The 27,072-nt window shown below is 41.7% G+C and overlaps 1 protein-coding gene across 8 annotated transcripts in view; it reads right to left on the bottom strand.

Moving 5' to 3' along the window:
* The window catches only part of WDFY4 (WDFY family member 4), a 151,290-nt gene that overhangs the window by 69,802 nt on the left and 54,416 nt on the right, over nucleotides 1–27,072 (bottom strand). For 7 of the 8 annotated variants that reach the window (XR_011142195.1, XM_068950147.1, XM_068950141.1 and 4 more), the window contains 15 exons: nucleotides 26,248–26,321; nucleotides 25,398–25,559; nucleotides 23,619–23,710; nucleotides 22,488–22,587; nucleotides 21,497–21,702; nucleotides 20,703–20,872; nucleotides 20,004–20,129; nucleotides 19,356–19,517; nucleotides 19,042–19,239; nucleotides 17,625–17,742; nucleotides 16,917–17,074; nucleotides 16,235–16,473; nucleotides 12,784–12,893; nucleotides 11,622–11,813; nucleotides 10,898–11,037 (listed from right to left, as the gene is read on the bottom strand). Coding sequence is in view for 7 of the 8 variants with exons in the window: in XM_068950147.1 (XP_068806248.1) it covers nucleotides 10,898–11,037; nucleotides 11,622–11,813; nucleotides 12,784–12,893; nucleotides 16,235–16,473; nucleotides 16,917–17,074; nucleotides 17,625–17,742; nucleotides 19,042–19,239; nucleotides 19,356–19,517; nucleotides 20,004–20,129; nucleotides 20,703–20,872; nucleotides 21,497–21,702; nucleotides 22,488–22,587; nucleotides 23,619–23,710; nucleotides 25,398–25,559; nucleotides 26,248–26,321 (2,247 nt within the window). In the remaining variant the exon portion in view is untranslated. The remainder of the gene's footprint in view (nucleotides 1–10,897; nucleotides 11,038–11,621; nucleotides 11,814–12,783; nucleotides 12,894–16,234; nucleotides 16,474–16,916; nucleotides 17,075–17,624; nucleotides 17,743–19,041; nucleotides 19,240–19,355; nucleotides 19,518–20,003; nucleotides 20,130–20,702; nucleotides 20,873–21,496; nucleotides 21,703–22,487; nucleotides 22,588–23,618; nucleotides 23,711–25,397; nucleotides 25,560–26,247; nucleotides 26,322–27,072) is intronic. The other variant, XM_068950145.1, reaches the window with a different exon arrangement.

Below are 27,072 nucleotides of genomic sequence, written 5' to 3' on the forward strand. Positions count from 1 at the left end.
GGAAATTACAAACTATGTGTTATATTTCAGAACACCACACACACGTAAGTACATACAGGCTAAAGCTCTTAATAAATAAAAATAAACTTGATAACAAAATAATTTTAGACTTGGAAGAGCCAAAAGGAGGACAGCCCAAGTACACATATCCCTCAAAGTACCAAGTATACTGGCCCAGTCCAAGGAAGTGCATAGTCCCACAGATGAGAGGGAGAATACCCACAGGCTTATTTTGAAGCATACGTTTAAGTCATCTGTTGATGAGGACTAGAACTAGTGACATTACTGATCTGAGCTAAATAAGTATTATAAATATTTATACCTGTATATATAAATGCATACATGGTAAGAGCATTCATACAACACTGCAGCTGTAACAAAAATATCTGTTCTTGTACAGTGCTTTTCATCAGCACATCTCAGAGGTCCTTTTGAAGGAGGTCTTTATTCCTAGCTTATAGATAGGCAAATTAAGACAAGAGAGTTTCTGGAACATCCTGCCACCACAGCTAGGTGGAAAGGGGTTGTGGATGGGGCAAAAACAACCTGAACTGACTTGAAACAGCTTGGTAAGCAGATTAAGAGGATGTACATGGTGATGGTATACAGTAGCGGGGTGGGGGGTGGGGGGGTGGATTTTAAGAATCAATCTAGGAATCCCTTCTAGTTTGACTGCTATATTCCTTGTGCCAGATTGTATTCTAATATAGTTCATTTGACAGATATTAGATCTCACTTTGCTGGAAAAGCCCCTCTCCCTCATTCCTCCCAACCTGGCTTTCACAATTCTGTATGAAAGGTTTTTTAATCAGATCACAGCTATTTACACAATCACTAGGTTTTTAGAAAGGACTCCATGGACACAGCAGAAAAACAGAACAGCAGTTAAGGTTCTCTTAGGGACATAGAAAAAGTACATGTAAATAGCATACATGCTACAGGGGCAAAGAGGCTGTGCACGGCAGAATCAGAGTTGATGGCCCTGAGTCAAGAAATCACATTGTGTTTCAGGATATATTTAGGTGTATACTTACACTTGAGCAATGCAACACTTTTTAGTGATTTCCTATGGTATGTTCACAGAAAATAAATATCAAACCTACTTCCTGTTTATAAAAATCACAGAGATGTCAACAACATAGTTATAACTAGGCTTGATTAATGGGGCCATTTACAGTTATATTTATGAAAGAACAAGAGACTGGGGGTGAAACTACCCCAACATATTATTTCTGGGTCTGATATCCAAAGTAAAAGAGGTTTACAGGTAAAATATGTTTTTAGCGGCCAAGGCTCTGCTTCCGCAGCAGAGTTTAAGTATCAATAACACTGCTTTCTCTTCAGTATCAGACACCTTCTTTTGCAGCTTTTACATACAGAGTCTATTACTGAGAGGGGGGTCAGATTTGCCTTTTATCCCAGCATTTAAGATACAAACACAAAAATATACAATGCAATACTTAGACATTTTAACAGCAGCCACCAAACATGCTTAAAACCTCTGAAGGAGATAAGCGTAAAATTTATTAATAGAAAATGAGAATCGTTAGAATGAGAAAAATCACATGAGATATTAATATAAGCTTGATATTTACACCATTCTTCCCATCTAGAATCAAATAGAAAAGCTGCATTTTTAATGAAACAACACTCTGAGAAAATGTTATTTTACAAAGGGTGAACTGTCCAGTTTTACTCAGTTATATGGTTCCCAGTGGTTCAACATTAAACAGCATCTACCTGCGGTGCCACACTGCCCTTCTTGGCAGCCCCATACCCCAGCTCTGTCCTCTAGTTCGCACCCCCTAGCCAGAGTGAATCTCCTGTTGCCCACAGTGTAACTAGGACAGGCAGGAGACGTTTTCTCACAAAAGAGATCGATGTCTACAGTCACCGTCTAAAACCAAAAATATTCTTAATGGAAAATTCCTAAACCACTGCAACTTAAATAGTTACAGAGCTAGACTGGCAGCAGTATGTTTTGAGTCTGAGCTCTTCTGAGATGGGGAAACTATCTTGTCACATCCACTTCAGTTGTCATACTCACCCAGAGTTTTTTGCTCCCTCCTAACCCAATATTTCCTGTCCTTTTCTGCTAGATCATGGAGAATAGATCAAACCCTTCTTCTTAATCAGCCTCACAAGCAGAAGATTTTACAGTTAGCATGGCTGTTTTACAGAAAAGAATCTGAGTGTTACACCAAATTAGTAGAGCTGACCGAGGTTTCCCCGCTCACCAACCCTGTTGTATTCAGCTAAACAGATAAAGTGGTTACCACCTCCAGCAACAACCAAGCTTTCCACTGCTATTAAATCTAACAGGGATGGTGAATCAGAGGCCAGGTATTCTGCTACCCTATGCAAATGGTAAGCCACCCTTTTTTTTGACCAAACTGCTTTTGAAGTAATTGACTATGCACTGGGAAGCCCATAGGTTCAATTCATAAGAGGAAAAATTGTTTCATGAGTCACCAAGTAATAAACATTAAGCTAAGACAGGTAATGGGTTTTTTTTAAAGCAGCTCAAAGAGCATTTTGTCCTAGTCCCTAGCACGTACTGTCAATATCAAGGGTTGTTTGCAGGCTCTTATGAATCACAACATTGTCATTGCCATGTGGATTTTATTGTTACTTTGCCAAAATTCATTTAGATTTTTCAACAGACTGTAGCTCCAGCAGTTAAGTGTTGCATGTAAGCTTCGTGCCTCAACCCGCCAGGAGGCTAATGCACAGTGCCAACTGCTCCTAAGGATCATGGATGGATTCCTGGCATTGCCAGTTGGCTGGGGAATAGCAAACTTAATGAGAAAAAGTTCCATATTTCAGTGTACCATAAATGCACCCGCACACTGGGGTGGCTTTCAAGAAGATAAACCCAAAGTATGATGTACACATGATGAGACTTTCACATTGTATTTATCAGCTAAACTCACACAGCATAGAAGCAGTTCTACTTCAACAGCAACTATATATAAGTATGTATACATATACATGCACACTCCTATAGCAGCTAATAGAACTAGAAATTAATTCCTGTGAGAACAAGTTAGTCATCTCCTAACAGCAGGGGACACACACAAACACATACACTGGGAGATGAGACATCTTTCTTCTTTATTTCTCTCTGAGAATGACTTCTTTTGTGACTTGAGGCCTCAAGAGGTTGAGTGTTTTATCCGCACTTTCCCCCCTTTAACAGTGTAGGCATTACCTCTTACTTCTAGTGAAGGGTGAAGGTCAGACTTTGGCGTTACTAGGACTAGCAGTGGGGTCCCCTGCTTTCTGACATTTGTTCTTATTCACCACTTCCCTACTTCTATTGAAAAAGATGATCTTCTACGAAGTCCTTCTACAGCTGTATGCAACTTGGGGCTTTATTATATACTGTCTCAACATGTTTATCTTAAAGCCTCACTGGAGTTTTCTGAGTATATTTGAATTATGGCTTTTATTTCAGAAGAATGTACAATTCTAATCCGTTTAGCTGAAGAAAGAATTCTGCAAACCTTAGCGTATCTTTACAGCTCGGAGTCCAAAACACAAAATATTTCTCTTCCCTCACCCTCCAAATTATCAATATTTCCCTAAAATGGCATACATTTAAAGGTGATATCATTACTTTTGGAGCTTTTTAATGCCTGTAAAGCATTCCTGTGTGTACAGATTAAGAGTATGGCTATTCTGCAACAGAAAGTATGAACGGAGCAGATAAATAAAGATAGCTTCGGTGGTGCCTAACAAAGACGAGAACAATAATGAATGAGTAATTCACAAGACTTCAGCACAGGCTAGCTACCTATGCCCTCCTCTAAGAGGAATCTAACTTCATCTGGCAGAGATTTCTAGGACCCCTCCTGATTTCCTGTTCTTTACTTGGACATATTGTCAGGGTAGTTCTAGCTATTTTCAGGTCCCTGCTCTCTCACAGAATTTCATACTCAATTTTCCAGTTGGCACCTGGACTCCCATATGCATTCCATACTGCTCCCTGCATGAAAAGAGACATCATATATAAACCTATAGCCTATACATAAGTAAAGTTCGTCATAACTCTTCTCCTTTAAAAAATGTGCATCCTTTTTCTTCAAAAAAATCAGAATAACCTAATTATTAAAAAATAATAAATAATGATTTTCATATGGGAAAGGGAGGATGAAAATATTTATTTGGCTCAAAGTCTGAAAACAAAAATGAAAATTTGATTCAACCTGAAATGCCATTTAAGGTTTTGGAAACAAACAATCCATATACAAAGCAGTTCAATTCAAATAATTTTCTTCTTATTGTAAACAAAATGTTATGTCAAAATTCCTGTTGAAAAAGGACATACCTGAACCAAAAATTAGGAAAATTATTTTTCTTTCTATATATGTAGCAGAAAGAAAAGTAATTCTGTTTCAGTTGCTAGCAACTGCTTCTAGGGTTTCTCCTGATCCAAATAAGGCTCTGCTTTCATGCACATAAACACTATTCAACTCATTTGGCATGGTCTCTGCTACGTGAAAATAAAACTCTGCAACCAACAGCTCTTGAAAGATGAGAGTTCAATGACAACAGCTTTAAACATTAAACTCCACTGGCTGAAATCCTAGATCTGAGCTTAAAACTGAACCAGACCCAATCTCTAGCTTAAAAAGTAGAAATACAAAACCCATAAAAGATATAGGAAACAGACAAAAGAAAACATCTTTTCACACAATGTGGAATTACATGGAGGGACTTCACTGCCACAGGATGTCAATGAGTCTAAAAATACTGAACATCTCTATCTGAATAGAGTTCACAAAAAGTTTTGGAAGGGATATTACACCTTGTGCTTCAGGTCTTAAGATGATCTGCAACTGATACAATTCAAGGGGGGGAGGGGGGAACTTTGCTAAGAGAATTTTCTTCTCTGCACCACGTTGTCACATACCCTTGGCTGCAGTAACTGGTTTTGGATTTTGCAGGGGGTAGACTGTGGGGTGGCTGACCTGTGAATCTGGTTCAGCCAAACAATTTGTATCCATTATTAAACAACCTTTCTATTCCAACTTCTCTGCAAAAGAGTTATCTTCAATCAATGCATGAAGTATTTCCAAACATTTCAGAAAGTTTGATGATTTGTACTCTATAAATTAGATAATTTCTTACCTAATCTATTGACCTAAGAACTGCATAAAAATACAAAATGCAGAGCTATTGAATTATTTCCTTATGATCATGTAAACAATCTGAAAATGATAAATGAACCTCTCAAATATCTGGTTAAGAGGACATAAACATTTCTTTGTTCAAAGTTAAACTTTTTCCAGCTTGCTACAGAACACTAATTTAGCTTTGGGCCAGTTATTAAACAAGACAATAATATTATAATGGAAATTGTTTAATATACATCATTAATAGCAAAGTGCCTGCTTTCATTCAAGTAAAAAAAAAATGTGTGCTATGAGCAGTTTTGAAATGAATATTTGATTCCAAACTTCCCCTGTGCATTTAATGGCATGCTAATTTACATTTTAATTACTTCCTAAGAAATCAAAGCATTTGTTGACAGTAGAACATAATGTCAACTTCACGGTGCACTGTTGGTAGATGCTTAATGAACTTAATTAGATAATTAGTGATGTTAATTATCCTTCTATTATGAAGATAAAGATGTTACACAAATGATGCACTTCTCAAAGAAATATCATTATATGTTTGCTTGTTTTAACTCCGTTAACTTGAAAAGCTGATAAAAGACTGAGCGATCAGTAAGAAAAATATTTAAATAATAATTATAATTGTGTTTCAAATATCCTCATCTTCATTTCATCCACAGTGAAATGCTATGTTCACCTTGTCCCTTCTGCATCTCAAATGTTCTGCATAAACAAGCAAGTTATTTTGTTCAGCTCATCTCTCCTTTTCATTACCCCACAACCCCACATACTTCCCCACATTAAACACATATTCTCTGCATCTGATGCAGTGGGTCTAGTATAGTTTGAAAAAAACCAGGTTGGTCAGTGTAGCCTTCAGAGTCAATTACTGAAAGGTGCTATAACGATGCAGGAAAGCAGCAGCTGGTAGTTGAAGTACCAGCCCATGATTAAGCACTGGGTTCAGCTGCTAGCTTTGCCACTGACATCTTGGGTGACCATCAGTAAGTCCCTGTAAATTCATGTCAGTCAAGTAGGGATAAAGCTTCTTTCTTACAGGAGAAGTCAAAAAGCCCACTAATTCAGCCTTTTGAACCAAATGATTCAGTGTCCTGGGACCAAGCCTTCTGTGCCCTGACAAGGTTCTTCCAGTTCAACGCTACACAGTTCTTGAAAAGGTTTGTTTAAAACCCTCTAAAACACACACCTTTGCACACAAACATCTGATCCAAGACTCCGTGAATATGATCCAGGCATACTAGTTTTGAATAGGTCATTTCTCCCTCTTACCCCACCACTAGTGCAAACCCACTAAAAATGGTTGCAAAACATGTGAAGCAAGATTAACAGCTAGGAGTGAATGAAGCCCCAGCGCTCTCTCTTGATGAGCTTGCAGGAGTTGGAGTCCTTTCTTAGACAGGACTCAAGCTGATTCTGTATCTATGATACAGTTACTATTTGCACTAGGTAAGTAAGTCCTAGCACTGTACAAAGCACATTAAAAGTCTTTCAAATTTTTTAAATTTTTCTCTGGCTATGAAAAGTGTCATCTATAGTCCTTGATGTAACAAGCGTAAGTGATTTTCCGTAGCAGCAACCCTTTTAGCTTCCAGCCTAAGAGAAAAGCCTCGTGAATAAAACAAACGTCAAGATTTTGAAAAGTAAATTTCCTGTAAATCTAAAAAAATAAGGAAAGTCCTAACAACTTTGAAATAACATCTCATTTGAAACACGTCTCAGTCTGTCTTAGACTTCAAGAGAAGCGTTAATTCCAGGAGATCTGAGACCATGTCCTATATTTCCTCTCGGGAATCTTAAATACACTGGCAGAACTCTGATAGATAACTTTCAAGTGGAGCCTGCCCAAGCAACGTTTGCTGTTACCCTAATCAAGGACATCTGTTGTTACAAAACTGCAGAACTCAAGTGGTCTGTGGTCATACCACCATACTCTTCCTCAGTGATAAGGTAAGGACAAACAACTTGCTCTCCTAAATGAGTTAATGTGCTTGCAGTTTCTTTCGAGCAGGTGCATCAGGACTGCTCACTCATCACTAAAACTAAGAATACAAAAATATCACACTGCACAAAATTAAGAAGAATTTTCAGAAGCAGCTGAAGTGGATTCTGTCTCCATTAGTGACTTAAGTATCAGCCAAGAGGTCTTTCTGAGAGCTCCTGACTTCAGAGAGTTATCTGTCCAGAGGCAAAGGGCTGCTGTTGCTGATACATTAACGCACCCATCTTTTATAGATTTACTTTGGGTTTAACAATCTGGCTGTTGCTTGCAAAAGTAAGAACAAGAGGGCTGTTACTGAAAAGCCAGCTAAGGAAAATGAATCATTTATCTTCTCAGCCATGCCAGGTTTCACACCTAGTATTTTCCACTTTCTAGAGCAACGCTATTAAATGCTTTCTGCCGTTAGCTCTGAGGTGACGTTATTAGAGGGATATGCTTTCCCATTACAAACATTCTGACACTGTCCTAGTCAGTAAATGCCTATTTTCATTTACCAGACCTTAGCTGTAACCCTTAATTAAGCCATTTCTATATTGGCACAGCAGCCCTCCCATCAAGAACCAATCCTGCTTGAGGTAGAGACATTCTTGACGTCCAAGGAGCTTCAGTAAGAATAAGACTGTAAATGAAATCTGCAGAACCTTATCACTGAGTTATAAGCATGAATCCCATTGACTTTTAATGTAACTTGTAACTTTCTTTAATACTGAGAATCCCACCTGATACCTTGCTTGTGAAGTTTATGAACAAAGAGGGTATGGAGGAGCAAGAAATCCATTTCTTTTCTCTTAGATTTTATCTGTTTGAAAAGTGTAGCAAACTCTTTCAAAGACAGGCTGGAGAGAAGAAAGGGGGAGAGGGGAGAAGAATGTTTGGAATTGTAGTTTTGTACCTCCATTGAGAGAAACAATTTATCAGAGCTGTGGAGCTGTCACTCCTTGACATGATAAGGAATAACACCACATGAGTAATGTTTCCTTCAAACCCAGTGCCTTTAATTACAAGCCGCTTCCTTGCAGGAGAAAGACAGAAGATGCAGAAACACCAATTTCATGCACTTGTGCCTGAATAATGTCTCTGTGCTGCCTTTTCCAGATGGCAACCTTTTCAATGGAGGAACTAATGATGTGGGCATATTTAGGGAAAAACCAATAACGGAGTCTTTAACCTTCAACAGCAAAAAGCATGTTGTACAGAATGTTCCTTGGGATACATTTACAAATATCAATTACATTGCTCACTGAGGTGTAATCAGCTGTAATAATCAAAATTAATTTTAAAAAATAATTAAACAGACCCCAGGGCAAATAGTTGATGCTCTTGCAGTATGACATCACAGTCTACATATGTACCTGTGAAGATCTTGCTCTGTAAGCAGCAAAGTGAAGGAATGAGAAAAATGCTCTGGCATGTTGAGAAAAGAACGGTTGCCCAGTAAGGTGCTATCAGACATGTTACTCGAATGTCACAGCCTTCCTGATCAACACACCTGGAACTGAACTAGTGGCTCCTGGGGATAAAGCCACAACGTGCCACAGCTTGAGCTAGAAAGTTAAGACCCCCTAAACTGATGCTGTGACAGACTTATACTGTCTCTTGAACAGCAGAAATCAGCCTGCTGAAGAAATACATTCAGCAGTGCATTAACACTAGAATGCTCAGTGCTGAGGTGTACCATTTAAGCATGGTCTGAAGCTCTGATTATTGTGTCAATGCAGCGTAGCCCTACCCTAAAGCCACTTGCTCTGGCCTCAATGTACTTTAAGAAGTAATTTCTAACTGGTGCTTTTTATTTGCATTCTGAACAAACACCCAAAAATATGGAAAATAGTCCTCTCTCTCTCTCAGCCAAGGAGGGGCTCAAACATGCAAAAGACAGTCCAGCTTTATCCAGTCTCTGTCAAGGAATGCCCAAGAACAGCGGCAGTATGAATGGTGCATAAACTCCAGACCAATCCCTTTTATATAAACACTTGTCTCCCTATCTCTTGAGGCTAAACAAAAATGTGGACCTTTAATCTTCCATATGGAATATAAAAGGAAAAGACAGTACTGTGGGAATACCAGACCCTTTCTCCCATTTCAGCATCTGAAGGACAAGGTTTACATAGTGATGCAAGCCAAAAGCAGCAGCAAAGCCAGCAACTCCTTGCTGTTACTCACATACAGCCACATAAGCAGAAACAAGCACAGGCTGCGTAAGTTTTCCCTTTAAGGGCTATAACCAGGCCTCATGCAAAAAGGCTGCATGAATACATTATGTGCTAAGGCTGCCTACTTAAGTTCTTCAGGTCAAGGATCATTTTTTAGTTCTGCATGTGCATACTGCCTAGCATAAAGCCATTCCTGTTCATGACAGTGGCTCCATTGTTACTACAGCATTACAAATAACAGAGGTTACAGCAGTCAAAGCTATACTAAGCATATCACGCTCAATAAAACATGCACCCTCAGAGTGCCTTCATAGCTGATCTATCACCCTCATTTTACAGCTAGCAGTATAGGGTGTAACAAGACTCAGAAACCTACCAACGTCAAACAAAAGACCATAGCAAATGAGGGCAGTGAATGTGGATCTCTAGACCATTAGGCACCACCACTTCTGTCATCAGAGCCACAGCCTGAAAACAAACATCAGGTTTCTGCTCAGACAAAGAGGGGACACCTATGTGGTTTAATAGCCACTCTCACACTTCACTGTTCTCATCATAAGATGAACACTGCTACCACAAATAGCTCATGAAGGGGGATTTCAGGGTCTTTCAAACCTTCAGTTTATTGCTCTCTGCCTGTTGCATTCTCCAGTCTGCTCACTGTAAAGGTCCATTACCTTATTTCTGGTTTTGATTTTTTTAAAATTAACTTCTTGAATCTCTTATTTAGAAAGCTGATGAAGTTTATGCCAAACTTTAAGCATATTGGAGTTAGTTAGATCTAAAGTTACGGACATGACTATGCACCTTCGCATGCCTGGGCTTCAGTTCCTCAGAAGTAATACAGTTAATAGACTATGTTGACAAGCAAGATTTAAGTCACTAATTTGAGGTGCAAGAACACCACAAACATCATCTAGATGATGTCTGATAACCAGACAAAAACTAATAGCAAATCCAGTAGTAATGCTACAGGCACAGCTTTTGAGCTTCTATTGCTGTTTGATTCCTAAATACAGGGCCAATACACCGCTGCATGCATTCTCTAGCGGAAACACCTACACATGTAGGAAGTCTAAGAGTTGCCCTGCTCCAGACGAGCTATGCAATTGCTCTACTTATGGTCCATCTGTTGGTCTAAAACGATTCCACATCCGTGTCAGCTCCAACAGCAAGGTGCTGAGGTAGACCTAAAACACTCTAGCTGACTAATCAGAGCCATGTAGGTATCTCTGCCAAGTGCTCCTGAGAGTTCCCAACACCTGAACTGGCCTCAGAGTCCAGCAGAGCTTAACTTTGGCTCTACATGTTTGTTACAACATATTCTTACCTCACTGGCTCGAATCACACCTTCAGGCAAACCCTGAGTGAAGTCTTCTGGCCCCTACCATCCAGGAGGTCAGATAAAATCATTCATAATTGTCTTTCCTGGTCTTAAAGTCTAGGAAAGGAGCCTTAACAGCAGTAAGTGCCTGTAATTTCCAAGAGAACATGCCAGAAGACTTACAGAGAAGGTTCTCAAGCCCAGACAAGCTCTCCAGAACTCTTTCAAAAGCTCAGAGCAGGTTACAGAGCCTACAAAGACAAAAAGCAGATTCTACCTCAGTTTTGCATCCCATTTCCTTTGTGGTTCGGCCAGGCATCAACTTAATTGCTGAAGAGAGGCTTTCACTCCATGAATTGTGCTTGCTCTGTGACAGGCCAGGCCCTGCTTTATTCTGGAGAGCTTTCTTTTCAGATGCTGTGGCCCAGAAGAAAGAACAGAAAAGGGGGGGGGGGAGGGGAGAGAGAGAGCATGTAAGACTTGAAGGTGAACCCATGGGGAAGTGCAGAGTTAGTAAATATACTACAAAAGACAACAAAATGACAGAGCCGCACTCCAGCTAGCCTGTCCTTCTATTTATAAGGGAGACATTGAATCAACATGTACTTTTCAAGTCTTTATGTAAAAGCCTCATTAAGGTCTGCCATAGACCAGTATCAAGACATCCACAGCAGCTCTGGATCCTGCAGTGCTGTACACATAGAGATGTCCTTCTTCACCCAAATATCCTCCCTCTAATCAAATTCTCCTATGACATATGACTGTCTGAGGAGATTTTTCTGCCTTGAAGTAAAGCACTAGTCTTAGATCATCACCAGAAGACTAAAGAAGGGCTCGGTCATGATGCAGAAAACATCCTTCTAATCACAATACTGGAGTAGAGAATGAGAATCTGTTTTTTCTAGGAAGCGATGTGCAGAGTAAGAGTACAACCAAGGAATCAACATTATTCTGCCATGCCTTTGTTCGTTGTAGTAAGTGCTCTAGAAAAGAACAGAGACCTATCAAGTGTTGCCAAGCTTTTGTCATCGTTTCTTCCCACAGAGGGGTGATCTCAGTTATCTTCATTTCCCACTCTTTGTCACCTCCTTTTACAGAGAGATCCATCTTGTAAGCGTCCTCCAGAGCCTGCCGCCTCTGAGAAATGAGCTGCTTCCAGATGATTTCTACTGTTCTCAGAATCTCTTGATGAACTAGAAAACAAAGGAAACAGCAAATGAGGAATCATTTTTTTGTGTAAGAAGTCAAGCAGCAGACAAAGCAAAACCATCTCATTTGGAAAAGAAAATCTCATTTAGAACAGCATTGGTCTAGAATAATTGGTGGAGTTACTCCATTTTGCCTGTTAGCTTCATAGGTTCTAAGCCAGTCTATTTAGTCTAAGACAGGAAGCAATAAGACATTTCTTTTGCTGTATTTCAACTCCCTGATTAAAAAGAGCAGGAGTAACAGACGATTCTACCTGGTTCTGCTTTGAAAAATCATCCCATCAGAAGTTTGATGATCTTTAATATCTTACATAGAGTGCTAAAGCACATAAAAGACATTATTTTATATTGACAAATGTCATTACAAACAGTGGGAGGGAGGTAGCCAACTCATCAAACAGTTTAGCATAGCAATAAGTTGTTCTACAAGTAAACGCTGAGCTGTTTTGCTGCCCTGCAAATCAGACCAATTTGGTTGCATTAGCTCCAACTCAAGACACAAAAATTGAGCATCCCTATGCAGTATGGTTTAACCGACAGCCCCCGCACTGAATCCAGCCCAAAAATTCCTCATTCCAACCCACTGTCTTCTCTTAGAATAGCCATATATTTCTTCCTGTGTACAACACAGGCTTCAAGCTCTGTATTGGGTCTTAGAAAAAGGTACTGAGCAGCAAGTAGCACACAGCTGGGCACTGACACTGGCCACCATGGAGAGAAGAGATCCCCAAACTGAGATCTCTCACTTCTGAGATCGTGGGGTCTGAATTTTGGATAAAAATGTGTGATATGAAGACAAATCATTTTTACCACAACTTTCCTCACTCTCTATTCTGTGCTTGCAATACCTATATACTCTGAAGAGGCAGTTAAGCAGCATTTGCACAGCTGCTCTGACGGATGTTTAGGCACTTTCCTGCCGTGTAAGCCCAAGATACAAAGTGTCATAACTCACCATCATCTGGAGTAGGCAGGCTGCCCTTCTCCTCTTCACTGGGAGCAAGAAAAATTTGGTGATATGAAGTGAGTTTGGGTTTTGCATCAACCCCAAAACCTTCTGGATAGCTGTGACAAAGACGACGAGGGCATATGAAGAAAACAGAGCAACACGAGGACAATGAAAAAGCTAAAGGTATTTCTACACATCCACTCCCACTTGATTTATTTATCAGGTCAATATACCCAAGCACCACTGCTTACAGTGATTACATCACATGACACTGCAAGATTTACAGAAAGTAGGTAACTAAATCATTGCCAGTCTAGTTTTCAAAATCAAGGAGCATTCCTCATGATCCCATGGATCCCTCTGTGTTCTATGTGTTTTACCCTTTCACTTCCCCATTAACTTGTATCTGGACAGTGAGCTGGATTGAGAACTGGATGAATGACAGAGCTCAGAGGGTTGTGGTCAGTGGCACAAAGTCTACTTGGAGGCCTGTAGCTAGTGTTGTCCCCCAGGGGTCAGTCCTGGGCCCAGTCTTGTTCAATGTATTCATCAGTGACCTGGAGGAAGGGACGGAGTGCACCCTCAGCAAGTTTGCTGATGATAAAAAACTGGGAGGAGTGGCCGACACACCAGAAGACTGCGCTGCCATTCTAGAGGGACCTGGACAGGCTGGAGAGGTGGGCGGAGAAGAACCTCCCGAAGTTCCACAAAGGCAAGTGCAGGGTCCTGCACCCAGGGAGGAAGAACCCCCTGCACCAGGACAGGCTGGGGGTTGACCTGCTGGAAAGCAGCTCTGCAGAGAAGGACCTGGGAGTCCTGGTGGACAACAAGTGAAGCATGAGGCAGCAACGTGCCCTTGTGGCCAAGAAGGCCAATGGGATCCTGGGGTGCATTAGGCAGAGTGTTGCCAGCAGGTGGAGGGAGGTGATCCTGCCCCTCTCCTCAGCCCTGGTGAGGCCTCCCCTGGAGTACTGTGTCCGGTTCTGGGCTCCCCAGGACAAGAGAGACATGGCACTCCTGGAGAGAGCCCAGCAGAGGGCTCCAAAGATGATTGAAGGGACTGGAGCATCTCTTCCTATGAAGAAAGGCTGCGAGAGCTGGGCCTGTTTAGCCTGGAGAAGAGAAGACTGAGGGGGGATCTCATCAGTGTGTACAAGCATCTGGAGGGGGGCTGTCGAGAGGATGGGGCCAGTCTCTTCTCCGTGGTGAGAACAGTCTTGTCCAGTGACAGGACAAGAGGCAACAGGCACAAACTGAAACACAGGAAGTTCCATCTGAACGTGAGGAAAAATTTCCTTTCCTGGGAGGGTGACAGAGCTCTGGAACAGGTTGCCCAGAGAGGCTGTGGAGTCTCCTTCCCTGGAGACGCTTCAAATCCCGTCTGGACGCAATCCTGGGAAACACGCTCTAGAGGACCCTGCTTGAGCAGGGAGGTTGGACTAGATGATCTCCAGAGGTCCCTTCCAACCTCAACCATTCTGTGTGATTCTGTGTGTGATTCCTTCACACTGCCCTCTTGAATTAGCTGGAGCACAGGTCTGTGCTGATGTAGCCAGAATACATCCAGCTGTGGAAGCCTCTCCTGAGCATCGTTCATGCTGCTTCTTTGCTCTGAATCTCTTCACCAGAGGTGTCCCCCATTATATGGGAAATGCTGGAGATGGGGCCAGCTGGATCTTTGTTCTGACCCACTGACCTTTGTTCTGACCTTAAGAGTATAGGTATTCTTAATATATGATGTTCTTTTAATTGTAACTAGGCACCACTACAGGGGAGAGCAAAATCTCTTGGATAGGCAAAGCTACCTTTTTTACCTTCTGGTTTTTTTTTTTTTAAATATAATAATTCAGATTTCCTGGATTTGCCATGTTTGGCTTTTGGATAACACCAACACTTGCGTATTTTTTTTTTTAATGTTTATAGTGTTGCCGCATACTAGCGATTTTTACCCATCTAAATCATTTTTGTCTGAAAATTATTATGTGACTGCAATAAGAACAATCATGGAGCTGGAAAAGACCTCAGGAAGTGCAGCTCATATCAAATGGGATATTGTATCACTAGATTCAATTTAGACAGAGCAAACTGGAAGTATTCCTGAACCTCTAAGCAGCACAGAAGGTATCCATTGAAACAGCAAGCACAGTTATAGTGAATAAAGCACTGGCCAATTATTTCCTTCTTTTGACAAGAGAGAACTGTCCAAAATGACTCCCCAGCTTACATTACCAAGCATTCTTCTGACACATCACCTATAAGAAAAGCAAAGATATGGGGGCATGGATGTTCTAGCCCTATCCAAGTCAACAGCAAAACTCCCAACAACATCAGCAGGACCACAATTTTGCAGCTCATAGCCAAGTAAAAGTCAAAAGATCCATGCACAGTTTTTTATACGTTTTAAATATACCCACATAAGAATGGCTGCTGGATCAGAATCACCAGCTCACTAAGTTAGCCTATGGCAGATGTCTCAGAGAATGGCCACCTGTGTGCCTGAGGAGTGATTCTAACCCACATTCCGTGAAGAAAGTTTCCAGGCCCTCAGTTCAATAATGGACTTGTGGGTCAACTACCCAGAAGACAGCTCACGTTTGTTCAACTGCAGTTACTACTCTTAAGTGACTAAGCTGATTATGATCTGGAAAATGCTAAACACGCAAAATGGATACATACAAATATTTTGGTTAATGAAGAGCAGCAGTTAAACCTATGTGCAAATTTAAGGGAACTGCTCAGAAAAACATGCAAGCTTGCCTGGGTGTCTCTGACACGACACAGGATTTACAGACCCTTTACGGAAGGGGGTGGGGGGGGGAAAGGAATTGAATGTTATAATACTACTATACTATATTACTACTGTCCCTTGCTTATTATACCCACAAACACAGATACTAACCCACATTTGAGCAACAGAGGTGTAGAAAGTTTTCTGCTCACTAGTGTTTCAGGCAGAAAACAGCCTTCTGACTGAACAACTGTTCATTTCCCCATTCTTGCTGAAAACCAACTCCTTGCTCCCAGAACACCGACCACATTAGTAACCTTTCCCCCCCTCTATACTAAATTAAAAAAATATGAAAGCAAAATATTTGTCACTGTTTTTCATTAGAAAGAAATAAAAAAAAGTATGAGGAAAACGACCATCTTTCCCTAAGTGGCTTCATTCAGCCATGTTAACAGACAGCAAATCTGTGAGGAAGGCTTGTCCAATGCAGGAAGCTGCAGAACAGTGCTTTGAGCCCCAGCGCACCAAGCTCGAAGGCTTTTTACGATACGGTACATCCAAAGCCCTTAGTCTGGCTGAATCCAGCTCAATCTCAACTTCTAGTGTTCCCCAAAACTGAGACTGCCTAATTTGTGTGAAAAAACACGTGCAATTTTCCCTTTGGCACCCAGTGACATACACAACAGCACCCAGACATAAATAAATGTTTACTGAGACTGACTTTTGTACCTGCCCGAATTCAGCTGGCAAAGGCAGTGCATGAGGCAGACGATGAAATTATTATTTGAGTTGTAAGTTGCAAAGATAATGTCCCACTGCTCCTGCAGGACATTGAGAGTGTTCAGGATGTTAAACTGTTCAGGCAGTGACTGCTGTGGTCTGGAGAGGCAGTACAGGATGGCTCGGTTTAGACAGCTGTACAGGGTACTGAGGAAAACTTCCTTTTGAGAAAAGCTGCCTTCTAACACCTGTGAAAACAGCAGAGTACTTGGCTTGCTCAAAGAACATTCTTCTCAAGGATCCACTCCCCTCACTTCATTTAAGCTGCTGCAAACTTATTTTGGCAAAATTCCCCTAACTACCTGCTGGGTACAAATTCAATTTTCCTGTAGTTCTATTGAAATCCTTGGTATTGTGGCAGAGATTAATTTATCCCCATCTGGCAACACGTATATCACCAGTAGACAGTGGCACATGGAAAAGAACTAATTATCCCTTCTTTAAGCTGCACCATCTAGCTCTTACTGTCATTTCAGGCCATTATGTGCTCATGTAAGAAAACAGGATAACCACAATCAAACGGATCGCACCCCCTTTCTGGAGAATTCTGGCATCACAAACTCAGTGTGAAGCAGGGCACATTAAAACGGGTTGATAACCCGCTGGAAAAAAAATCATTTATGTGACTTACAACCACAATCTGTTTGGCAACAAAGAGAAGGATTTGCTTGGGGTCAGCAGCAAACATTCTGCTGTTCAGCTTCTCAATCAGCTTCTGAGCAAAATAAGCAACATTCACTACGGATGTAGATGCAGTTGATTCTGAAGTGCCATGAGGATCACTGCTCCCTGCAGAGGATACAAGAGGGTTGACTATCCCACAGCCAGCTGACATGCAAAAAAACACAGCCATGTGAGGTCTGAGGTTTCTAGGGCTGAGAAAGGGACAGTCTGAGGTCATACTGTCACAGAGGTGGGAAGTGTCTAAGAACACTTTAGGTCTAGCAGATACGTGTTCACCAGTTTCACTGTAAGAACAGAACCAACCACACTACTACATACGATCATGAAGGATCGGTCCAGTTAATGACTGAGAAAGGAAAAAGGCAACAACTAAGTTCCCAGGGTTGTTTCCAGAAGCACTCAAGGGTAAACCTAGGTTTCTTTCCTCTTAAGCACCCCCTCTTTAATCTTCAGAATCTGTTCCCCATAGGTGAAGGGGGAAGGAAGGAGGCGTCTCTCTGGAAACATGGCAACACAAAAGGAGTTTAGGCAACTACTACCAGTTTAGGTCTATAGCAGAACTGAACGGACTGTCCAACCTGCTGAGCTGAGTGTTAGTCAATTACAGCTACACGCCAGACGTCATCTAGCTAATGATCTCATTCTCACCACTCACCTCTTGGTCTTGTTTTCCCCTCACCTTGGCTGGAAACATGGAAGACATCCATAGCAGACAGTAAGACTTTTGTCTGAAAATGTCTCTTCTGCTCACCGGTGGCATCTTCCGGAGAAGCCTGTATAGTCACCATACGTACATTAGCATAGCAGGAAAACAGCCAGGAAATCAGACTCTGAAATTCACTGGCAGCCTTTATCCACGCTAAGCCCTTTGATTTCACTGGACTTCTGGCCTTTTTTTTTTTTTTAAAAAAAAAAAAAAAACAGCCACAGATTCAGAATCAATTAAAGTCTTGCTCAAGAAAGTGAGTAAGTATTCCAGGAGATACCCAGTACAGTCTAGGACAGTTCAGCATGCCCAATATTTTCCTTAAAAACCTAGGTTCCTAGGTGGTTCCCAAGAAATCTTGCCCTCACAGAATTTCAGCTCCTCTTAGCAGGCTCAGGATTCAGGCAGTCAGAAGAGCCATCCTCTGTTTTAAACTCTATTGTGATTAAACCTTGGGAATTTACTATGATGCCTTTAGAGAACTGGTGCTCTGAAAGATGTGAGAGTCTTTAGGGAACTGCCACTCTGCAAGATGATTTAACTTGTAAAATAGCAGTTGCAGTCAAGCTTCTTATATTTGTTGCAATCTGTCTTACAAAACTGAGTCTGGTGAGATCAGAACTCTCATCTGGAACACCCGGATTATTGAGAATTTGGACCTGCAGCCTAACTTTTCCATTCTCCTTGTCTTTAGACTGTGTTGATTGAACCTTTCCAGTGCTTTGTGTAGTTGAAATCCATAATTCAGACTCATCTGTTACAGCTTGTATTAATCTGTTCTAAAAGGGAAAGGAGGGTTGGGCCGAAAGGCAGTTGTTTCTTTTTTTATTTGAGCACTGAGAAGAAAATGTTATCTCAAATCAGCACACAGGAATGGAAATGCTCTGTGTGAAATCTTTTGTTCTCAACAGAATTTAAGGGCTGCTCTAGTGACATGCAGACACTACTAGAGAAAAGGCAATTTTTTTCATGCCTTACTTTAATGTTAAATGCTGCCTGGAAAATGCCATTTGTTGTCTAGGGGTAGCATTTTGTCTTAGTTCACATGAATGCAGAGAAGGCAGAAAAGGAGTCTCCTCCTTGCAGAAAAAGTAGGAATTTCATTCCACTAAGCGCGCTGTCCAGATCTGCCAGGAAGCAATGCATGCTCTCCAAGAGATGTGATCTGGCCTCTCATTCTCATATAAGCCCCCACAGGTAGACTGAGAATAGTATTTTAGAGAACAAGAATTGCTGAAAATGCTGACTAAAGATACCTCTTAGCCATTGTTACCCCTTCTTTCACTAGGTCACTAGTAGGACATCTCCTGTCCTTCCACCCCCAGCACAAAGTAGAGCAACAATGCCCGAGTACTACATGAGAGACCTCAATAAGCAGCTCAAACGGATGCCCTTGTTTGTTCGCTGGGATGTTGAGCAGACTGTCCATCAGGAGGACTCGCATGAAATCCCACACTTGTTTCTTGGCAGGGTGTGGTAGGAGCGAGAGAGATGAAGGATCAACACAGCCCTTCCCTTCAGCAATGGCTGGACCATCAGGAGACAAAAGACCTTCAGAGCCTCCCTGCAGATGCAGACAGACAGCAATGCTTTTTAACCTGTGCTCTCCTATAAGTTGATTTTTCCTCCTAGCTACACATATCTAAGTTGAAGAGCTTTTGCTGGCTCCCATGCACATACCTTGGGTGCTCCAGAGTGGAAGGCAACCATAGCCAAAGTTTTCAAGAAGTCAGGACAGCGCCACACAAGGTCCTGAGTATAACTGTGATAGACCAAATCCAGAAACTGGATAATATTCCGTGGATAGGCAATTTCCCAGGAGGCTTCTGCATCTACAATAGGCTGAACACAGATATGCGCACAACTAGTCAAGGCAGCATTCCTCTCTCACTCGGATGAGCTCATTTTTGCTCCTCTCCAGGTATTCCTAAGCAGCTCAGCAAACATGGCATAGTCACAGAATAGCCAGGGCAGCTAACTCCTAGCTTGCATACTTAGGATATACACTGAGCCAGAAGTCTACAAGCCCAGTCACAAGTGTGACATATCCTCATCACCAAGAATAGGAAAAATGGGTCACACTGTGGACAAGATCCATCTCTGTGTTCAGAGGTCTTGAGCATGAGCCCATTGCAATCCCTGCTACGTACCATAACCATGCCAATAGCTCTACTGATGCTTTCTCTTCCCTGGCCACCGCTCTGCTGAGCAGGGCCTTGTGAGAGGACAGGAAGGTTCTGCTTACACATAAAGATTGCCGCAGACATCCAACACTCTCAGGTAAAGTTGGCAGTTCACGCTGTACTGCCTCTGCTACAACATGCTTACCTTGTCCACAGTGACCTTAACCATTTCCAGTAGCAAAGTGGCTGCCTCTGCACACAACCCGATTTTGAGGACATTCTCTGTAAAGTGGTGCTGCAAGATCCACTGCAGCATAGAGTCAAGATCTCTCTGTAAGGAGAGGAGATATAAATAATTCAAGTCTCTTGAAATATAAAACCATCAACAACAGCTCCCGCTTTCTCCACATCAGCAAAAAAATATATATCCTCTTTACCTCCACCAGCTCTTCCCTCTATTTCTTGCATTTCCTCAGGACAGCACTAATGGATTGCCCTCTTTGAGAGATATCTTTGGCACTACTGGGGAAAAGAACCTTATGGCTTCTAAGGACACGGGGGAAAGTACCCAAATTCACTAATTCGGAGATTTTAATGAGCCTTGACTACATAAGGACAGAGAGGAAAGCGAATCGGAACTACCTTCTCAAGTGCATTAGTTAAATGCCATTCAATCCCTATGTGAACAAGTTTGTTTAGAATGCAAATTTCCTTAAGGCAGAGTTAACTTACTTCATCTTTAAAGTGTGGATGACTAATTTTAACTATCAAAAAAAAAAAAAAACCCACCACAACAATTAGGGTTAACTTGCCTGAGAAATCCGTCACAGACAAGGTCATGGGATGCCAAAGGAGTAAAGTAATGGAAGTTTCTTGCTTGCCCACTATTTTTTCAAGGCCTTACCTTGGCTGTTTCAGGTGGTTCACACTGTGGAGTTGCCAGAAAGAGCCCTGCCACCAGTAAGTAGATCTCAGGGACGTGGACATGCTCAGTCAGGCATGTTTGCAACACAGAAAACCCAAAAATCAAGAAGGAGCTGTTATCAGGTACTGGAGTCTGAGGTTTTAAATTATCTTTAAAGAAGGAAAAAAAAGGGAAGGGGGAAGGAGAACGTTCTGAAGAAGTCTCTTATGAATGACTGCACATCAGAGGATTACTGACCTACCCGACCCCCATCTGTGTGTGTGTCCCAGGCTACTCAGTACTCTGCTAGGCTGCAATCTCAATGGTTCTCATGGTTCTTCTTGAAACTATCAGGTAACAATTTTTCCCATTATCACTTCTCTTACAAGAGACTCTCCCTCAATTCCTCCTCCTTTCTCTTCCCTCTTCCTTACCCACAGGTCTAATTAGTAAAAAGGATGCTGAACAAATCTTAAAGAAACAGAAGGTTTCAAGGCAGAAGCTGACATCCGAACACCTCACAGACTTATTGGCAAGCCTGATTTTCTGCAAGACAAAAAGGCCTTTCTCCCTGTGACTGCCAATCTGAAATGCCAACTACAGCACAGAAAATTTGAAGTACTAGGGCAAACTTGCTCTCGAAGACAATACGGATTCTCGGTCTAATAAGGTCAGTGGGAATTCTCCTATCATCTCTCACAGGAGTTGGATCAAGACCTTTTACCATGTCAGTGTCGTTTTCATAACGCTTTCCCTGCAAGAGCGTGCTTTGGGAACATTATGCCAACACATACCCATTAGAATACCCAACCCTGCAGAGCTGTTTTCCAGCCAGCGCCCAGCCACTATCCCCTCCTTGAATTTTTTCAGCAGGGAACGATTGTGGAGGAAGCACAGAAGTAGCTTGATTCCTAGCACAACTGTGGTGGAGTGCAGGTAGCTCTGGGTGAAGAGCAGAAACCAGTCCGGCCCCAGTGCCAAGAATGTTTCTTCTCGCACCCTGGGACAAACAGGGAAGTAAAAGCATATGAAAGGAGATACGGTAAGAGACAGGTGATTTTATTTAGAATTACTGCTAAGTGATTTAGGTACTCAGGTAGCCGTGGAAAAATCCCAGTTAAAGTTTTACCATAATACAGAATTCTGGAGATTGATATACTCGTGAACACTGTTCAAGCCAGTCTGTTCCCACTCAGTCCAACCTTATACTACTGCTAGGCAAAAAGCTCATGATATGAATGAAGTTCCTTCTGAGAGGATGCATCAGTAACTGACATAACCTACATTACAGACTAGATCTTTCAATCTAATAAATTCAGTATTTTGGTTTAAATTCAGAAGTCCAATATATTTTAAACAAGTAGAAATGCACAGTTAAGGCAGTCAGCAATATGAACTCTGCCTTTCAATTACACAAGGTAGAACTATACAGTAACTATATGTTCATGATTAATATCCCGGGACTTAAGTAATCCCACATTAGACTGAATTGAGTTTCAAGACAACTGTTATTTCTTCTCCCCTTGCAATGTAGAACTAACAGCAATATCTCCGATTTCCTCCTTTGAGGACTTTTCTGAAAACATCCTTTTCCAAAATGGAAATTACTGTGACTCCCAGATAAATCACTGAAAGAAAGCAACTCCAAATCAAATCTGCTGTTACATATCACTTTGTTGACAGTCAAATATTATTAGTGTGTTTAGTGCTGGTCAAACACTGATAAAAAGCAAATCTAGAAGACACAGACACTTACGCATGCCTTCCTAAATTGTTTCTACTTACTCAGAGGACAGATGAAGTTTATCTGAGTGCATTACATCTAACAGCATCTTCAGTAACTGGTTTCGAAGACAGATCGTCTTTCCAGATGTTTGGCTTAAGGCTACAAGTATCAGAAGGTAATGAAGAGTAGTGAAGAGACAAAATGCATGTCTGACAATGCTTTTATGAACAACCTTGTTTGCACCAGATTAGCCCAACAGAAGTACTTGTATCAGTCTTCTGCAGAGTAAAAAGATGCAGACATCAGATTGCGGACACGGGAATTCCTGCTAAAATCAAAAATGATCAGTGCTTACATTTTTCAAAGCCCTATCTTCAGAGTTATTTACAACTCATTTGGACTAAATGTTGAAGAATAATCCATAGGAAACAATCTCAGGTTAATTAGTGAGAGAAACGTAAGCAGGCAATATGAGATGTGCTTTCTAGCTCTGATTTCTATAGTTAAAAACTACAGCTATCAGTGTCTCCTTAATACAGTAGATTGTTTAGATTTGCGATAATCTCAACTGAAAGATCACAGACAATGAAAGAGCCAGCTGACTGGAAGATCTCACACATAAGATAGATATAAACGGGTAGGTATTTTAAAAGGTACAGAGTTCCACATAATTATTCACTACAGCTAGACAACAGCAACAACGTGTTCATATCAACCCTGTCCCAGGATGCCAAGTGAAAATTTATTCCACCTAACGGCCCATGTTGTTGTTTGTGGGACAATTTCAACTTAACAGCCCTTCATCTTAGTGGAAGTCTGTGAAATCCAAAACCGTGTAAGCTCTGGACGAAGCAGTCACAGTACTGCTGGCCTAGTAGGCAGAGAGCGAACAACATGGTAACAACTTACTTAACAGAAGGAAGATCCTGCTATAAACCAGGCTTCCTGGACATATTTAGATCACTGCACTACCCTTTGTGTTAGGGCACTGTGGCAATATGAGTTTTTCCCACAATTTCAGGTCACCTGAATGCAGCCTGTCCCTTGCCAGACCAAGTCATTTGAGGCAGGTCTCTTCCTTCTACTGAAGGCAGAAGCATTATGTTGCATTTAGGGTTCACCATGGCCTGAGGAAGAGGGAAAGCACTTAGCCATCCATCAGAACCCACGTGTCAAAGGTAGCTCCTCACCTTCATCGGGCATCTCAGCTACACCATCCAGGCAAATCAGATTTTCATCCACGGAAGAGGGTTTCAAAGTATAAACAAGGAACAATCCAATCCTTCCAAAGAAAGGGGGAACCAATTTTGATCAGTAGAATGAAAGCTATTAAGTTAGTTACTTTGAGATTACATGCAAATCTCAGCACTCATTAACGATGACTGCTTGAAATTAACGGTTGCAAAAAGAGCCTTGAGATAGGAATGCAAAAGTTCATAAACTAGGAAGCAAATAAAAAGGATATCCATCTACATGTGCAAGTAATATCTGTTCTACAATCAAAAAATATTTATCACATTCATTTTAACTTCTCGGGTTATTAAAGGTCTGTCTACATATACTGAACCATAAGGCTGGGGTGGGGGGGGACAATTCTGAACTCCTTGTGGCTCACTGCGATCAGCACTTGGTTTCTAGGCACACAGGGGACAGCAGAAAAAACACAGCAGCTACTCAGGAAGGAGGACTGGCAACCTCTTTTCACCTTTATTCTGCTTTAACACATTACCTGGTTCTAAGAATTCATGGATTAATGCGACACACACATCTACTGCAACTCCATGACCTCCTGCCCACAAGAAGGGCTTTCTTACAGGACAGAGCATCATCATTCTGCAGGAGCGACCCCACATGCTGCAATTTCCAATAGATGTACCAAAAGTTTGGGACCAGCAGAAACCCCAGCACCTTTCAGCGCTGCTGAGAGCCTGCTATAGTCTCTGCTCTCCTGGAGCTGGAAGGATAGGGTCTGTCATTATCTACATTCCCTTATTAACACTTAAGTGCGTGGTTTGTTCTTAATAGGCAAATAGCAATGAATAAAACATCCCAAAAGTTGCAACTTCCTCATCTTTGGGCCTAACAACCAAACAAATTACCACAGAGCAACAAGTCATCAGATTAAAAAAAAGATGCTCATGCATGCTCTTTCCCACATGGCAAGTTTGATATAACAAATTCAGGTTACTTACAGCTCCATAAAAAAATGGAATAGGCTAACTCACATGCCCCAAGATAGGAACATGCATGCAGACAATTCCACGCAGCAACTGGCAATCAGGAAATTCACATGTCAGCTTATCCCTCACTAACCTCTTAACGTGAAAAGTGCAACTCGTCATCTGTACAGTGCATTTCCTCTAGAGTTAGATGGCAACAGATAACACTGTGTGGCCCTCACTCAGTCTACAGGCTGATGCAGCTAGGCTGAGACTACAAAAGGAGCAGCGTTTACATTCTGTGGAGAGCAAACAAGGATTTAAACTCTCCACTTTGTGAGATCCCACCTAGCACATGCTAATTCTTGAACTGAGATTCAAGAACAAGAAAATATAGTAACTAGGACATAACGGAGGCAAATGGGATTAGGTACATAGTTACCTCCTGGAGCCAGGTTGCAATATTTCCGGGGCTACGACACTTTAGGGGGCAGGCTTTAGTGACGACAAATATTAAGTCCAGACTTTGAGCAGTCCCAGTCATATCAGCGGTACTATTTGTGCTACCACTGTAAGGGTCATCACCTGACCCATGGGGAACCTCATACATAAATACAAGGGTGAATTGAATTCTACGTTGCAAGTATGAGAGAGTATTTTGTCAGCAGGGACCTTGGAGTTGCCAGAGATTTGGGCCTCCTATCAAAAAGGAGGAGGAGAAAGTTCTGCTTGATCTCTCTCCAGCATGGGCAGGAGAACAACTCATCTGCAAACCGAGAAAAATGCTGCAGACTTAGACTTTGAGGTTACCTGAGAATATCCCTCGTGTTAAAATATCCTTGCAACAGATGGGAGAGAATAGTGCAGACCACAGTGACCCTGGAGTTACAGATTTCAGCATCATTGAAGAGGAAAACGAGCTTGGGCACCATTTGCACCTGGTAGGCAACTTCAGCATTCTGATATCCATCTCTGCGTAAAAGCACAGGGACTATTAAAAGCTTTTACTTGAAAGAATCAAATTTGTGAGGTTTCAGCCAAAAGTATTCTCAGGTTGCACTGGCACTTTGCACCTTTGGCTTCTGATGTCGCCTTGGCAACTGATCAAACACTATCAGACAAACTGAATATGTGTCAGCAGTGGAGATCTGAAGACTTCTTTGTGTGTTCACTATCCCCCTCCAGCATCTGTCTTCTCCCCTAGAAACTGCTGCATTCCCATGAGTTCAAAGAAAACAACGTTATTGACTTTTTAAGCAGTGAGTTGGTGGTAATAAAAGCTATTCTTGTAAAACTCAGCAAGAGACAGAGGGCTCTGCATAGAGCCTTCTGGTGCCAAAAAGAAGGAATCTAGCATCCTGCTCTACTCAGCCGCTCTGCCTTACTATGTCTCTTCAGATACATTTCACTATAGTCGAACTGGTTAAGTATATCGTTCTAAAAAGATCTTCCTAGGTTGTATTTTGGTTTTAAATACATCACCATTTATAAAAAGTTTAAAAAAAAAGTTTCATGCTCAAATATTCAGATTTTCTTTTTCCCAGTACATATTTTAACTTTCATTGCACATCACTGGTTCCACGTAACCCAGGTCACCAGGTAGCCTTTCCATCAGATAAGCTTGTTGCACATGCTTCTGATTTAGATGCCAGCTACGTACCTGGAGGACTGCAGGATCTCCACAAGATGAGAAAAAAGAGCAAGGTCAAGATTTTCTGGTGCTGTCATCCAAAGCTGAAAGACAAAGGAAAGCAGAGATTTTACTGTTCTGTTGAGCTGAGGGGACTGTAATCTGTGGCAGAGAAACAGTAACAAGTAGTTTGGGGACAGTAAAATCATGAACTGTCACTTTCATTTGTGTAGACCACTAGGTCATTTTGTTGTGTAAATGTGCATGGATTATATTTTGCTACAACAGTGCACTGTAAAGAAAACTATAAATAATGTTTTTAGTCTGCACCAACTGTTTTTCCTGTCCAGAAAGGAGGAACACAACAGAGCAGCAGGTACATTTTTGGAGGCAAGGAAAGAGAAGTGAAAAGGAAAGGGCAGGTAAAAAGTATATCCACTTCCAGAGTGCATAATTCACATTTGTAGGAAAGAAGGAAGTCAGTCCTGCAGCGTATAGAGCTAACCCAGACCACATTTGAGAAAACTCTCAAATATCCCCAAGTCAGGGAGATTTTATTTCAGACCCAGACCCAATAACTTCCAGCCATCTTGGGTGATACAAATATCACCTAGACGGAGAAATAAGAAAGGGGTAGGGGGACAATGACTGATCTCACTGCTGTGAAAGGCAGGGATATAAAAGCTAAGAAGGAAAAGGAGGAGCTCAGAGTCGCAGACTGCTTCTCACCAAGGGAAGCTGTCCCCAACTAAGCAGTAGGAAGTCTTCTGCCAGCATGAGGAGCTGCTACTCCTGAGCTAGCCCTGAGGAGCATGCGCTTGTGAATTCTGTGGAAACACCCCAAAAACTGCACCA

The sequence above is a fragment of the Struthio camelus genome, chromosome 7 (assembly GCF_040807025.1).
Source record: "Struthio camelus isolate bStrCam1 chromosome 7, bStrCam1.hap1, whole genome shotgun sequence".
Classification (NCBI taxonomy): domain Eukaryota; kingdom Metazoa; phylum Chordata; class Aves; order Struthioniformes; family Struthionidae; genus Struthio; species Struthio camelus.